General features: G+C 38.7%; 1 protein-coding gene across 7 annotated transcripts in view; it reads left to right on the top strand.

Moving 5' to 3' along the window:
- Positions 1–14,751, top strand: part of SPAST (spastin) — a 62,482-nt gene that overhangs the window by 28,331 nt on the left and 19,400 nt on the right. For all 7 annotated transcript variants that reach the window (XR_003434102.1, XR_003434101.1, XM_027113442.1 and 4 more), the window contains exons 5-7: positions 2,558–2,745; positions 3,794–3,927; positions 4,208–4,301. Coding sequence is in view for 5 of the 7 variants with exons in the window: in XM_027113442.1 (XP_026969243.1) it covers positions 2,558–2,745; positions 3,794–3,927; positions 4,208–4,301 (416 nt within the window). In the remaining 2 variants the exon portion in view is untranslated. The remainder of the gene's footprint in view (positions 1–2,557; positions 2,746–3,793; positions 3,928–4,207; positions 4,302–14,751) is intronic.

Genomic DNA, 14,751 nt, shown 5'->3' with positions numbered 1-14,751 from the left:
AAACCTGCAATCTTAGCAGAGAATATAAACTAAACAATAAAAATAATGGAAGTTTTAAAGTTGAAAAGTACAGTTGGTGAAAAAAATTGCTAGATAGCCTCAACAGCAGATTGGAGATGTCAAATGAAAGATTCAGTGACCTTGAACTTAGATTAATAGAAATTGCTAAATCAGATGACTCCAATATCAGAAAGCAGATTAGTCATTGCTTAGGGCTAGGGGCAGTAAGAGGAATGGAATGCAAATGGATACAAGGAAACTTTTGACTATGATGGAAACATTTTGTATCTTGATTTTAGTGGCTATTTTGCCAATATATTATACATTTTAAGTGCATGCAAAATATTATACATAGATTATACCCTAAAATGTTGATTTAAAAATACTGAAAAGGTTTATAAAGAGAAATAATATTCCCCTTCCCACCTGTTATATCTCCCTTTCTTACCTGCACCCCTAGTTTGGCTCCTCATACAATATTTAACTCTTTGCTATTTTTTCTCATGCTCATTATACTTTCAAATATTATGCTTTTATTGCTATTCCTGATTTATGAGTTTTTGATATGTATTGACTTCTTTTTCAGGTAGAAGAAGGTTTAATTCTCTTATGCCACCAATATCCTTCATTCCGTGTGTGTTTGTATATATGTACATATATATCACTGTTTTTAGTTATATTGAAAAATTATATTTCATATTATTAGAAACTTAGTAAATATTGTTCACCCAAAGACAAATAATATATTTTAATTGTTTTCCCTTTTGGGTTTTTCCTCCCCCCAGGTTGTCTGACTTTTTTCTTGCTCTCTAGCTTCATATTACAGATTTTTACTTCTTTCTGTGTTTAATTTGCTTTTTAACTAAAAGGCCTCCTTTAGTATTTCTTTTAATGAGGGTTGTAGATAGTAAACTCTCTCAGCCTTTCTAGTGTCTGAAAATACTCTCATTCTTACGTGACTGGTCACCTGAATATAGAATAAATGAAAGTTAGCATTGATTTTTCCTTCAGCATTTTGAGCATACTCCGTTGTCTACTGACCTTTGTTATTTTTATGAAAAGTCTGCTGTCATTCTCACAATTCCTTATGAAAATTTCCATCCATTTGTAATCTTAGGACTATATATTTTCTGTTTGAAGAAATTCTTCTCCAGTCTCCCTTTTTCCCCTCTGAAATGCATGATACTTATCATCACCCTAGACAGACCTTGCTTTTATTCACACCTTAGCTTTTCCTTATTGTCATTCCCTTTTCTGGATTGCTTTCCTGCTTCTTCCTATAGGGTCATTATATTAGTTCCTTGAACATACGGTACAGAACTTCGCATTTGTTTACTAGAAAAGAACCCTTGGATCTCAATTCCCTGACCAGGATCTAACCTGCTCCCCCTGCATTGGGAGCATGGAGTCTTAACCACTGGACCGCCAGGGAAGTCCCTAATTTACTGTACTCTTAAGTTCCCTTCTTTTGTTTCCTTAAGCCATATTAAGGGATTTGATGACAAGAGCAACAATAAGGCTTTTGTCTTTAAGCTAGTCTTTTCTCTAGACTACTCTAATTTGCTGACTGATTTAACATCTGTCTTCACAGTGAACATTGTTATTCATAAACTCTGATGTTTGTTATATAGTATATGAAAATATTATTTAGAAGCAGTGAGATTTGAACATTCAGAAGTCTGTAATTTATGTAGAAGAGCACAGTAGCTAGGTCAGGTAACCTTTTAGATTTAATTGAAGGTGTCCTATATGTGTTTATTTGCATAGAGGGTAAAAATACTTGGCGATTTAACCATATCTTTATACCCTTTAAATTAAATTTATTTTTTTAAACTTGGTGGCACAGACTAGACTTTCATTCTATTTTGTAGTCTTAAAAGTTTGGAACGAAGTGCTATTTTTTTTTTTTCTGCATACAACCTATCCCTAATGCCTTTACTACATTTTGTTTGTTTAATTTTTGGCAGCTTTTTTTTTTTTTTTTTTTTTTTTTTGCGGTACGCGGGCTTCTCACTGTTGTGGCCTCTCCCGTTGCGGAGCACAGGCTCCAGACGCACAGGCTCAGCGGCCATGGCTCACGGGCCTAGCCACTCCGCGGCATGTGGGATCTTCCCGGACCGGGGCACAAACCCGTGTCCCCTGCATTGGCAGGCGGACTCTCAACCACTGTGCCACCAGGGAAGCCCTGGCAGCTTTTAAACAAAGAAAAAAAAAAGAAAAAAACATTTTGGCAGCTTTTTGCTTGGTACCTTTTTTATATCCTCCTTCTGTCCCCACAAATAAAGTTATTTCTTTTTATAGCAAATACATATTCCTTATAAGAAAATTATAATATACATCAGGAAAAGGAAAAAGCTAAATAACCCATAATCTTGCCCACACCCAGTAATAACCCTTATGCACACCCTAGTATATATTCTGATTGAAATCTTATTTTGAAATATTGTTGAAGTAAAAAAAAAATTATTAGTTTTACAAATTTGTACTGGTCTTTATATTTTTATAATGTTTAGCCACAATTTTCTAACCATGATGATTTTATTTTTTTCCTTGCTAGAAAGTGGAGCTGTTCCGAAAAGAAAAGATCCCTTAACACACACTAGTAATTCACTGCCTCGTTCAAAAACAGTTATGAAAACTGGATCCACAGGTCTTTCAGGCCACCACAGAGCACCTAGCTGCAGTGGTTTATCCATGGTTTCTGGAGTGAGACAGGGACCTGGTCCTGCAACTGCCACTCATAAGGTATTTGGAGACAGTAACTTTAATTGCTATGCTGTTGCAAATAGAAAATTTTGAACATCATATGCTTGCTTAAGTTTATTACAAGTACTTTATAATACCTTAGAGAATCGATAAGTTTCTACAACACTGAATGAAATTTTTCTTTTTTTTAATTTAGATTTTTAAGACTCTTAAGTAGTAGCGGCAACTTGCTACTAAAAAGCAAACCTCTTTTTTTCTCTATTATTTATTTATTTTTGCGGTACGCGGGCCTCTCACTGTTGTGGCCTCTCCCATTGCGGAGCACAGGCTCCGGACATGCAGGCTCAGCAGCCATGGCTCACGGGCCTAGCCGCTCCGCGGCATGTGGGATCTTCCCGGACCGGGGCACGAACCCGTGTCCCCTACATCGGCAGGTGGACTCTCAACCACTGCGCCACCAGGGAAGCCCTCTCTATTATTTTTTAAGCAAATTTTTTTTAACTCCTTTTGGTTCTAAATAGGTTTTTTGATAGTAAGTTTGCTTATCCAATCTGTTTTATATAATACTGTATAATTCTTTTTTAAAAAAATTAATTTATTTATTAGGCCGCATGGTGCAGCTTGTGGTATCTTAGTTCCCTGACCAGGGATTGAATCCGAGTCCTTGGCAGTGAAAGCGCCGAGTCCTAACCACTGGACCACCAGGGAATTCCCTATAGTTCATTTAAAATTTGTTATTCTTTTAATTATTTAAATCTACATAAATGTTTTATAACATTAAACATACATAGAGTTTTGTTACAATTCTAACAAGGATCAAAATTGTATGACTGCATTGTGATACAGCCTTTTTATTTTATAGTAACTGAATCTCTCTGGATAAAATCTTCTATAAACCCACTTCATGCCAAATGTAGTTCTATAGTGAATGCCATTTTATCTTGGAGTAAATATACAATTTTTGGATTTTTATATCCATTTTTTGCTACTTTTAAGCCTTTAATTCTGTGAACATTAAGGTTGACTCACATGTGAAAAGTGCAAACGTTATGTTGTGTTTTCACATTAAAATTTTGTGTCCTTCAAGAGTACACCAAAAACAAATAGAACAAATAAACCTTCTACCCCTACAACTGCTGCTCGTAAAAAGAAAGACTTGAAGAACTTTAGGAATGTGGACAGCAACCTTGCTAACCTTATAATGAACGAAATTGTGGACAAGTAAGTTTTGTCATCTAAAGTGTTTTATGGGGTTTTAAAATTTTTTTATTTATGAAATATATCATGAGTGAAATGGATAATATATACCTTGTCTAATTTACATATGTAATTTTTATGATGGTTTTCAATTAGTGTAAATGTAGAAAACCATTGCTTTACTGATATAACTATAGTTTCACAGTTAACATAAAAATGGCTATGTTACATAGAGCTTAGACTTAATATTATAATAACTGAAGTATATTTCTGTTACGGAGCTAACTGAAATTCTGTTTCTTAGTGGAACAGCTGTTAAATTTGATGATATAGCTGGTCAAGAGTTGGCAAAACAAGCATTGCAAGAAATTGTTATTCTTCCTTCTCTGAGGCCTGAGGTAAGGATTTTATGTTATCATTTTCCTATAGCATCATCCATTACTGAATCCATAGTACAGTAAAGAAGTGTTTGAGCTATACTAGAATGATTAGTTCATATAACAGTAGGTTAGATGTCTTTTAAAGGAAAAAAACATTAGCAGTTGATGTTGACTAGTTACTTATACTGGAAAGGAGAATAAATATAATGGTTCCTAATTCCCAATCCATTTTTAATTAAATTTATAGGAAAAGTAGGTAACAGGAAATAATTTTTATATCAAGGTAAGAGAGATTTAAAGTTAAGAAAGAATCCGCCTGCCAATGCAGGCGACATGGGTTCGAGCCCTGATCTGGGAAGATTCCCACGTGCCGCGGAGCCACTAAGCCTGTGTGCCACAGCTACTGAGCCTGCACTCTAGTGCCCGCGAGCCACAACTGGGGAGCCCGTGTGCCACAACTACTGAAGCCTGCACACCTAGAGCCCATGCTTCGCAACAAGAAAAACTACTGCAATGAGAAGCCTGCACACCACAACAAAGAGCAGCCCCTGCTCACCGAAACTAGAGAAAGCCCACGCGCAGCAATGAAGACCCAATGCAGCCATAAATAAATAAATAATAAATAAATAAATAAATAATTATTTTCAAGATATTAAGTCATCAAAGTAAGTGGAGAGCTGATGAATGATGGGTAGGGACCTCACCTTTCATCCCTTATTTTTAAACTCACTAAGGAAGTTAGGTAATCTTGCAATCGATAATAAATATTTAATTTTCCACACATAGCATTGTTTTTCTTTTTTCAGTGCTTCATTCTTTTTTATTGGCGTATAATTGCTTTACAATGTTGTGTTAGTTTCTGTTGTACAATGAAGTAAATCAGCCATATGTGTACATATATCCTCTCCCTCTTGGGCCTCCCTCCCATCCCTTCCCATCCCCTCCCATCCCACCCATCTAGGTTGTAACAGAGCACCAAGCTGAGCTCCCTGTGCTATACCGCAGGTTCCCACTAGCTATCTGTTTTACACATGGTAGTGTATTTATGTCAAACCTAATCTCCCAATTAGCATTATTTTGGATTCTCACAATTCACAGATTGCATGTTTGATGCTGTTCTGAAAATATTGCAAAAAATAAATATGAGGATCCAGCCTGGAGTAGTTATTTCTCTTCTCCTAGGACTTTCAAGTCTTAATGGACTCATTTACAAAATCTCGTGAAAATAGATGTTATATGGCACATTGTGATGAACACGCTTTTAAATGAATTTGTTGTGTGGCTCTATTTTTCTAGAGTCTATGTCACTCTCATACTACTTTCATGGTGTTTATAACTTGTGAGTACCAACTATACTGAAACTTACTATTTTTTGAGACCACTTTCTTTATTTTTCCTTCTTGCCCACTCTAAGAAGCAGTGTGCATGAAATCACTGGTTTAATATACTAATTGAAATTTTCTTAATACACAATAAAATAGAGAATTATTAAAATAGAAGGCATTTGTCCTTTTATGAACCAAATTTATCTCTTGTACAACCTCAGGCCACACTTTGAGGAAACATATTATAGCTTGTATTTGGGCTTACTTTTTGCCTGGAGTTATATAAGAGTAGTAAATGTAGCAGAGTGAGTATTGACAAAAAAATGCTTGTTGAAAGAACTCATATAATTGTAGACCTGTTAAAGATCTTATCAGTCATCTAGTCCATTTGTGGATAAAGAAACTAATCCTGAAATCCAAATTTCTTGCTCAAGATTATAATTAAGTGGTGGTTCTAGGAAATGAAATAAATAAGATTCCTAACATTAGACTGCCGCGTCAAGGCTATAACTGCCAGCTAATTCTTGTTTTTTGTATTTGTTTTTTTACTGTATGTGTAATTTAATAGTAATTTTTTTACATCTTTATTGGAGTATAATTGCTTTACAATGGTATGTTAATTTCTGCTTTATAACAAAGTGAATCAGTTATGCATATACATATGTTCCCATATCTCTTCCCTCTTGCGTCTCCCTCCCTCCCACCCTCCCTATCCCATCCCTCTAGGTGGTAACAGAGCACCGAACTGATCTCCCTGTGCTATGCGGCTGCTTCCCACTAGCTATCTGTTTTACGTTTGGTAGTGTATATATGTCCATGCCACTCTCTCGCTTTGTCACAGCTTACCCTTCCCCCTCCCCATATCCTCAAGTCCATTCGCTAGTAGGTCTGTGTCTTTATTCCTGTCTTACTCCTAGGTTCTTCATGACATTTTTTTTTCTTAAATTCCATATATATGTGTTAGCATACGGTATCTGTCTTTCTCTTTCTGACTTACTTCGCTCTGTATGACAGACTCTAGGTCCATCCACCTCATTACAAATAGCTCAATTTCGTTTCTTTTTATGGCTGAGTAATATTCCATTGTATATATGTGCCACATTTTTATCCATTCATCTGTCGATGGACACTTAGGTTGTTTCCATCTCTGGGCTAGTGTAAACAGAGCTGCAATGAACATTTTGGTACATGACTCTTTTTGAATTATGGTTTTCTCAGGGTATATGCCCAGCAGTGGGATTGCTGGGTCATATGGTAGTTCTATTTGTAGTTTTTTAAGGAACCTCATACTGTTCTCCATAGTGGCTGTACCAATTCACATTCTCACCAGCAGTGCAAGAGTGTTCCCTTTTCTCCACACCCTCTCCAGCATTTATTGTTTCTAGATATTTTGATGATGGCCATTCTGACTGGTATGAGATGATATCTCATTGTAGTTTTGATTTGCACTTCTCTAATGATTAATGATGTTGAGCATTCTTTCATGTGTTTGTTGGCAATCTGTGTATCTTCTTTGGACAAATGTCTGTTTAGGTCTTCTGCCCATGTTTGGATTGGGTTGTTTGTTTTCTTGTTATTGATCTGCATGAGCTGCTTGTAAATTTTGGAGATTAATCCTTTGTCAGTTGCTTCATTTGCAAATATTTTCTCACATTCTGAGAGTTGTCTTTTGGTCTTGTTTATGGTTTCCTTTGCTGTGCAAAAGCTTTGAAGTTTCATTAGGGCCCATTTGTTTATTTTTGTTTTTATTTCCATTTCTCTAGGAGGTGGGTCAAAAAGGATCTTGCTGTGATCTATGTCATAGAGTGTTCTGCCTATGTTTTCCTCTAAGAGTTTGATAGATTCTGGCCTTACATTTAGGTCTTTAATCCATTTTGAGCTTATTTTTGTGTATGGTGTTAGGGAGTGATCTAATCTCATACTTTTACATGTACTGTCCAGTTTCCCCAGCACCACTTATTGAAGAGGCTGTCCTTTCTCCACTGTACATTCCTGCCTCCTTTATCAAAGATAAGGTGACCATATGTGCGTGGCTTTATCTCTGGACTTTCTATCCTGTTCCATTGATCTATCTTTCTGTTTTTTGTTTTTTTTTGTGGTACACGGGCCTCTCACTGTTGTGGCCTCTCCCGTTGCGGAGCACAGGCTCCGGACGCGCAGGCTCAGCGGCCATGGCTCACGGGCCCAGCCGCTCCGCGGCATGCGGGATCCCTCTGGACCAGGGCACGAACCCGTGTTCCCTGCATCGGCAGGCGGACTCTCAACCACTGCGCCACCAAGGAAGCCCTATCTTTCTGTTTTTGTGCCAGTACCATACTGTCTTGATTACTGTAGCTTTGTAGTATAATCTGAAGTCAGGGAGCCTGATTCCTCCAGCTCCAGTTTTTATTCTCAAGATTGCTTTGGCTATTCGGGGTCTTTTGTGTTTCCATACAAATTGTGAAATTTTTTGTTCTAGTTCTCTGAAAAATGCCAATGGTAGTTTGATAGGGATTACATTGAATCTGTAGATTGCTTAGGGTCGTAGAGTCATTTTCACAATGTTGATTCTTCCAATCCAAGAGCATGGTATATCTCTCCATGTATTTGTATCATCTTTAATTTCTTTCATCAGTGTCTTATAATTTTCTGCATACAGGTCTTTTGTCTCCTTAGGTAGGTTTATTCCTAGATATTTTATTCTTTTTGTTGCAGTGGCAAATGGGAGTGTTTTCTTGATTTCACTTTCAGATTTTTCATCATTAGTGTATAGGAATGCCAGAGATTTCTGTGCATTAATTTTGTATCCTGCAACTTTACCAAATTCATTGATTAGCTCTAGTAGTTTTCTGGTAGCATCTTTAGGATTCTCTATGTATAGTATCATGTCATCTGCAAACAGTGACAGCTTTACTTCTTCTTTTCCGATTTGGATTCCTTTTATTTCCTTTTCTTCTCTGATTGCTGTGGCTAAAACTTCCAAAACTATGTTGAATAAGAGAGGTGAAAGTGGGCAACCTTGTTTTGTTCCTGATCTTAGTGGAAATGCTTTCAGTTTTTCACCATTGAGGATGATGTTGGCTGTGGGTTTGTCATATATGGCCTTTATTATGTTGAGGAAAGTTCCCACTATGCCTACTTTTTGCAGGGTTTTTATCATAAATGGGTGTTGAATTTTGTCAAAAACTTTCTCTGTATCTATTGAGATGATCATATGGTTTTTCTCCTTCAATTTGTTAATATGGTTTATCACACTGATTGGTTTGCATATACTGAACGATCCTTGCATTCCTGGAATAAACCCCACTTGATCATGGTGTATAATACTTTTAACGTGCTGTTGGATTCTGTTTGCTAGTATTTTGTTGAGGATTTTTGCATCTATGTTCATCAGTGATATTGGCCTGTAGTTTTCTCTCTTTGTGACATCTTTGTCTGCTTTCGGTATCAGGGTGATGGTGGCCTCGTAGAATGAGTTTGGGAGTGTTCCTCCCTCTGCTATATTTTGCAAGAGTTTGAGAAGGATAGGTGTTAGTTCTTCTCTAAGTGTTTGATAGAATTCGCCCGTGAAGCTATCTGGTCCTGGGCTTTTGTTTCTTGGAAGATTTTTAGTCACAGTTTCAATTTCAGTGCTTGTGATTGGTCTGCTCATATTTTCTATTTCTTCCTGATTCAGTCTTGGCACGTTGTGCATTTCTAAGAATTTGTCCATTTCTTCCAGGTTGTCCATTTTATTGGCATAGAGTTGCTTGTAGTAATCTCTCATGAACTTTTGTATTTCTGCAGTGTCAGTTGTTACTTCTCCTTTTTCATTTCTAATTCTATTGATTTGAGTATTCTCCCTTATTTTCTTGATGAGGCTGGCTAATGGTTTATCAATTTTGTTTATCTTCTCAAAGAACCAGCTTTTAGTTTTATTGATCTTTGCTATCGTTTCCTTCATTTCTTTTTCATTTATTTCTGATCTGATCTTTATGATTTCTTTCCTTCTGCTAACTTTGGGGTCTTTTTGTTCTTCTTTCTCTACTTGCTTTAGGTGCAAGGTTAGGTTGTTTATTGGAGATGTTTCCTGTTTCTTAAGGTAGGATTGTATTCCTATAAACGTCCCTCTTAGAACTGCTTTTGCTGCATCCGATAGGTTTTGGGTCGTCGTGTCTCCATTGTCATTTGTTTCTAGGTACTTTTTAATTTCCTCTTTGATTTCTTCAGTGATCACTTCGTTATTAAGTAGTGTATTGTTTAGCCTCCATGTGTTTGTATTTTTTACAGATATTTTCCTGTAATTTATATCTAGTCTCATAGCGTTATGGTCGGAAAAGATACTTGATACAATTTCAATTTTCTTAAATTTACCAAGGCTTGATTTGTGACCCAAGATATGATCTATCCTGGAGAATATTCCATGAGCACTTGAGAAGAATGTGTATTCTGTTGTTTTTGGATCGAATTTCCTATAAATATCAATTAAGTCCATCTTGTTTAATGTATCATTTAAAGCTTGTGTTTCCTTATTTATTTTCATTTTGGATGATCTGTCCATTGGTGAAAGTAGGGTGTTAAAGTCCCCTGCTATGAATGTGTTACTGTCGATTTCCCCTTTTATGGCTGTTGTATTTGCCTTATGTATTGAGGTGCTCCTATGTTGGGTGCATAAGTATTTACAATTGTTATATCTTCTTCTTGGCTCGATCCCTTGATCATTATGTAGTGTCCTTCTTTGTCGCTTCTAATCTTTATTTTAAAGTCTATTTTGTCTGATATGAGAATTGCTACTCCAGCTTTCTTTTGGTTTCCATTTGCATGGAATATCTTTTTCAGTCCCCTCACTTTCAGTCTATATGTGTCTCTAGGTCTGAAGTGGGTCTCTTGTAGACAGCATATATATGGTTCTTGTTTTTGTATCCATTCAGCCAGTCTGTTTCTTTTGGTGGTAGCATTTAATCCATTTACATTTAAGGTAGTTATCAATATGTATGTTCCTATTCCCATTTTCTTAATTGTTTTGGGTTCGTTATTGTAGGTCTTTTCCTTCTCTTGTGTTTCTTGCCTAGAGAAGTTCCTTTAGCATTTGTTGTAAAGCTGGTTTGGTGGTGCTGAACTGTCTCAGCTTTTGCTTGTCTGTAAAGGTTTTAATTTCTCCATCAAATCTGAATGAGATCCTTGCTGGGTAGAGTAATCTTGGTTGTAGGTTTTTCTCCTTCATCACTTTAAATATGTCCTGGTAGTCCCTTCTGGCTTGCAGAGTTTCTGCTGAAAGATCAGCTTTTAACCTTATGGGGATTCCCTTGTGTGTTATTTGTTGTTTTTCCCTTGCTGCTTTTAATATGTTTTCTTTGTATTTAGTTTTTGACAGTTTGATTAATATGTGTCTTGGCGTGTTTCTCCTTGGAATTATCCTGTATAGGACTCTCTGTGCTTCCTGGACTTGATTAACTGTTTCCTTTACCATATTAGGGAAGTTTTCAATTATAATCTCTTCAAATATTTTCTCCGTGCCTTTCTTTTTTCTTCTTCTTCTGGTACCCCTGTAATTCGAATGTTGGTGCGTTTAATGTTGTCCCAGAGGTCTCTGAGACTGTCCTCAGTTCTTTTCATTCTTTTTCTTTATTCTGCTCTGCAGTAGTTATTTCCACTATTTTATCTTCCAGGTCACTTATCCGTTCTTCTGCCTTAGTTATTCTGCTATTGTTCCCATATAGAGTATTTTTAATTTCGTTTATTGTGTTGTTCATCGTTGCTTGTTTCATCTTTAGTTCTTCTATGTCCTTGTTAAATGTTTCTTGCATTTTGTCTATTCTATTTCCAAGATTTTGGATCATCTTTACTATCATTATTCTGAATTTCTTTTCAGGTAGACTGCCTATTTCCTCTTCATTTGTTAGGTCTGGTGGGTTTTTATCTTGCTCCTTCATCTGCTGTGTATTTTTCTGTCTTCTCATTTTGCTTATCTTACTGTGTTTAGGGTCTCCTTTTCGCAGGCTGCAGGTTTGTAGTTCCCGTTGTTTTTGGTGTCTGTCCCCAGAGGCTAAGGTTGGTTCAGTGGGTTGTGTAGGCTTCCTGGTGGAGGGGACTAGTGCCTGTGTTCCTGTGGATGAGGCTGGATCTTGTCTTTCTGGTGGGCAGGTCCACGTCTGGTGGTGTGTTTTGGGGTGTCTGTGGACTTATTATGATTTTAGACAGCCTCTCTGTTAATGGGTGGGGTTGTGTTCCTGTCTTGCTAGTTGTTTGGCATAGAGTGTCCAGCACTGTAGCTTGCTGGTCGTTGAGTGAAGCTGGGTGCTGGTGTTGAGATGGAGATCTCTGGGAGATTTTCGCCGTTAGATATTATGTGGAGGTGGGAGGTCTCTTGTGGACCAGTGTCCTGAAGTTGGCTCTCCCACCTCAGAGGCACAGCACTGACTCCTGGCTGCAGCACCAAGATCCTTTCAGCCACACGGCTCAGAATAAAAGGAGAAGAAAAGAAAGAAAGAAACAAAGAAAGGAGGAAAGAAAGGAAGAAAGAAAGAAGAAGGAAGGAAGGAAGGGAAAGAAAGAAAAAGGAAGGAAGGAAGGGGATAAAATAAAATAAAGTAAGATAAAATAAAATATAGTTATTAAAATAAAAAATAATTATTTAGCAAAAAAAAATTTTTTAAAGAAAAAAACGAACAAAAAAAACCGGACGGATAGAACCCTAGGACCAATGGTGAAAGCAAAGCTATACAGACAGAATCTCACATAGAAGCATACACATACACACTCACAAAAAGAGGAAAAGGGGAAAAAATGATGTTGCTCTCAAAGTACACCTCCTCAATTTGGGATGATTCCTTGTCTATTCATGTATTCCACAGATGCAGGGTATATCGAGTTGATTGTGGAGCTTCTATCGGCTGCTTCTGAGGCTGGTGGGAGAGATTTCCCTTTCTCTTCTTTGTTCTCACTGCTCCTGGGGCTCAGCTTTGGATTTGGCCCTCCCTCTGTGTGTAGGTCACCAGAGGGTGTCTGTTCTTCGCTCAGACAGGATGGGGTTAAAGGAGCAGCTGCTTCAGGGACTCTGGCTCCCTCAGGCCAGAGGGAGGGAGGGAGGAGTGCGGTTGCGGGGCGAGCCTGCGGCGGCGGCAGAGGCCGGTGGGACGTTGCAACAGCTTGAGGCGCCCTGTGCGTTCTCCCGGGGAAGTTGTCTCTGGATCACGGGACCCTGGCAGTGGCGGGATGCACAGGCTCTCCGGAAGAGGGGTGTGGATAGTGACCTGTGCTTGCACAATGGCTTCTTGGTGGTGGCAGCAGCAGCCTTAGCGTCTCATGCCCGTCTCTGGGGTCCGCGCTGTTAGCCGCGGCTTGCGCCCGTCTCTGGGGCTCCTTTAAGCAGCGCTCTTAATCCCCTCTCCTCACGCACCAGGAAACAAAGAGGGGAGCAAAAGTGTCTTGCCTCTTTGGCAGGTCCTGACTTTTCCCTGGACTCCCTCCCGGTTAGCCGTGGTGCACTAACCCATTCAGGCTGTGTTCACGCCGCCAACCCCAGTCCTCTCCCTGCGCTCCGGCCGAAGCCCAAGCCTCAGCTCCCAGCCCCGCCCGCCCCGGCGGGTGAGCAGACAAGCCTCTCGGGCTGGTGAGTGCTGGTCGGCACTGATCCTCTGTGCGGGAATCTCTCCGCTTTGCCCTCCGCACCCCTGTTGCTGCGCTCCCCACCACGGCTCCGAAGCTTTCCCCCTCCGCCACCCGCAGTCTCTGCCCGCGAAGAGGCTTCCTAGTGTGTGGAAAGTTTTCCTCCTTCACGGCTCCCTCCCACTGGTGCAGGTCCCGTCCCTATTTTTTTGTCTCTGTTTATTCTTTTTTCTTTTGCCCTACCCAGGTACGTGGGGAGTTTCTTACCTTTTGGGATGTCTGAGGTCTTCTGCCAGCGTTCTCTTGGTGTTCTGTAGGAGTTGCTCCACGTGTAGATGTATTTCTGGTGTATCTGCTAGTGTTGGAGGGTATCCTGCAGTGGCGGGGGGTGGCTGTGGCTCACCGTGGAGACAAGGACACTGGCAGCAGAAGTTCTGGGAAGTACTCCTTGGCATGAGCCCTCCAGGAGTCCGCCATTAGTCCCAGCAAAGAGCCTCCAGCTAATTCTTAAGTATGGAGTTTAGTATTTATTCAGTGGTATGCTTCTTAGGGTACAAAAATATATCTAAAATTAGAGAGGTAGTAAGTAAATATTTGGACTGTGCTAGAAGGCATTCAGCTTCTACTCTACCCATAACTTTAGGGAACATATCTAAAGTGGAAAGTGAGATCAAACAGCATATGACTTTACATTTTGGCATATTTCCATGGTAGCGCCATATGTTAGAAAAAACTGGAATTTCAAAATTGAATAACCTAACCTTGGGAGGGGCAGAAACCTTAGTAAATGTACTAAATTGGGGCTTGAGGAAGGACAGCATTTGAGGTAGAGCCAGACCTCAGGGTTTGGACCATTTGTGTGTCTCCACACCTGCCAATTGGACCATTTTTATAATTCTAGTTCAGATTCTAATGCAGAAAGGGAATATGATTGTTCTAGCTCAGCTTTTCACAGTAGACCCATAAAATGGATTGTGGTAAGCCGTGAATGGGTCAGACTTATTTCATAAAGCATCTCCATTGTGCAACAAATCAGCTTTATTCATAATTCTCCACAGTGGGGCGCTTGCATGGACCACGGTGGGGACATTGTTAGGCTAGATTGGAAAGTTGGGTATGACAGGCATCATGACGAACTTATTCATTCTTTAGTGTGCTAGAATTTTTATTTCATCATAGAAACACGGAATCATAATTAAGTCACCGAACACTAAAAATGGCTTTAAGGAGATAAAAAATGTTTTAAATATATGCTTGAGTTAATTTCTTCTCAGAATTACCTAAAGCAAGTACTTTAACCCTTGTTCATTCATGAAGTCATGGACTTGGAAAGGACATTGAAAAAACTCTTGTCCATCTCCCTGCCATCAAATAGGACTATGTTTTAAATACTTTAAAAGTAATTTTTTAAAATCACAAATATTAATCTTTGAAACAAGTTGAAACTGTAAGAAGAATATAAAATAAAATGTACCTTCCGACCCCAAAGCAGTACATTTCAAAGTATATCACAGTGATCTGTCTACATACTTTTCTCAAAAATTTTACAACGAAAGTATATATTCTTCTGTCCTATT

Source organism: Aethalodelphis obliquidens, unplaced genomic scaffold (genome assembly GCF_003676395.1).
Source record: "Aethalodelphis obliquidens isolate GAN/ISIS:26980383/991018 unplaced genomic scaffold, ASM367639v1 scaffold12, whole genome shotgun sequence".
NCBI lineage: Eukaryota > Metazoa > Chordata > Mammalia > Artiodactyla > Delphinidae > Aethalodelphis > Aethalodelphis obliquidens.
The sequence above is the reverse complement of the archived record's forward strand: the minus strand, read 5'-3'. Positions and strand labels throughout refer to the sequence as shown.